Source organism: Sinocyclocheilus grahami, unplaced genomic scaffold (assembly GCF_001515645.1).
Source record: "Sinocyclocheilus grahami isolate Dianchi unplaced genomic scaffold, SAMN03320097.WGS_v1.1 scaffold1371.1, whole genome shotgun sequence".
Taxonomy (NCBI): Eukaryota; Metazoa; Chordata; class Actinopteri; order Cypriniformes; family Cyprinidae; genus Sinocyclocheilus; species Sinocyclocheilus grahami.
This window is the reverse complement of record NW_015506550.1, coordinates 169174-170638: the sequence shown is the minus strand read 5'-3', so window position 1 is coordinate 170638 and position 1465 is coordinate 169174. Positions and strand designations below refer to the sequence as shown.

At 38.6% G+C, this 1465-nt stretch overlaps 1 protein-coding gene across 2 annotated transcripts in view; it reads left to right on the top strand.

Moving 5' to 3' along the window:
* brinp1 (bone morphogenetic protein/retinoic acid inducible neural-specific 1) overlaps positions 1-1465 on the top strand; it is a 122024-nt gene that overhangs the window by 117392 nt on the left and 3167 nt on the right. The window contains exon 7 of one of the 2 annotated variants that reach the window (XM_016255822.1): positions 1072-1453. The exons of the other annotated variant lie outside the window; for it this stretch is intronic. Within the exon in view, the coding sequence (XP_016111308.1) occupies positions 1072-1453 (382 nt within the window). The remainder of the gene's footprint in view (positions 1-1071; positions 1454-1465) is intronic. 2 annotated transcript variants of the gene reach the window in all.

The following is a 1465-nucleotide window of genomic DNA, read 5'->3' as shown; positions in this document are numbered from 1 at the left end:
TAATAATAATAATAATAATAATAATAATAATAATAATAATAATAATAATAATAATAATAATAATAATAATAATAATAATAATAATAGTAATAATAATAATAATAATAATAATAATAATAATAATAAAATCAACCTAAATTGAGCTCAGACATTTCTAATTTAAGATTTTATGAGATTTGAGTTATTATTATTATAATTTTTTTTATCTTGGCATTTCAATCCAGCATTTTTTATGTGAAAATTATTAAAAATAAATAAAAGTATGTGGATGGAAACATAGCTGCAACAAAAAAAAATTCCACACTGAACTGACTTGAGACAAATAATGACACTATTGTCTTCTGTAGAGCTGCTGAAATTTAAATTATTTTTATTATGAATTTTAAGCATTAACACTATTTATTATTATTATTATTATTATTATTATAAATGTGACTTGAGAGTATCTAGCCCAATAACGATGCCAGTATCAGTACCCGTGCATGCCTACTAAACATTCACTTCTATGCAAATAATATACATCCATAAATCAAATTTCATATATTACATGATAAAACAATCACACACCAGCTAAACAAATGCTAGCACTGCATAGCGTCATCGTTTGTCCTCCAAAAATTGGTTGCAAGGAGAATTCTTTGTCAGCAATCAAAAAACTGCACAGCTAAATGTAGCATTGCCTTTTTGTGTCTCTAACGTCAAATGGAAGACAGAGATATCAAGTAGGAATATCCCACATCCGACTCTGTTGCACTCTGGGTTCATTAGCATGTCATCGTAACCTTTAGCACTTTGTCTCCCAGAAATCAAAATTCAGGTGTTCAGTTCTCCCCTCTTGCAGAAGAGAAGCTCCAAAGGCTTTCAGAATGACAAGGCAAAATGCCTGCGGGGAGAGAAAAGACGAGGTGTGCATTGGGAAAATTTGACAGAATACATTATCCATTTTAGTGATTAGACTGTAACAAACGTCAGGAGGCTGAGGCGCTAGCTTTGTGCCTCTGGAATTAACGTTGCATTATTAATGGATCCTTCTACCCACCTGCCTTGACTGTATTATCTTTCTGCTTTCAGATCTGTGCTACAGTGGCTGAACCGCGTGCAGTCGTTCCTCTACTGCAATGAAAACGGCTTCTGGGGAACCTTTCTGGAGAGCCAGCGCACATGCGTGTGCCACACGGGTGCCACCCTTTGCCAGCGGCCCATCCCTTGCGTGATCGGCGGCAACAACAGCTGCGCCATGTGCAGCCTGGCCAACATCTCGCAATGCGGCTCCTGCAACAAGGGCTACAAGCTGTACCGCGGGCGCTGCGAGCCGCAGAACGTGGACTCGGAGCGCAGTGAGCAGTTCATCAGCTTCGAGACGGACCTGGACTTCCAGGATCTGGAGCTCAAGTACCTGCTGCAGAAGATGGACTCGCGTCTGCACATCCACACGACCTTTATCAGCAACGAGGTGCGCCTGGAG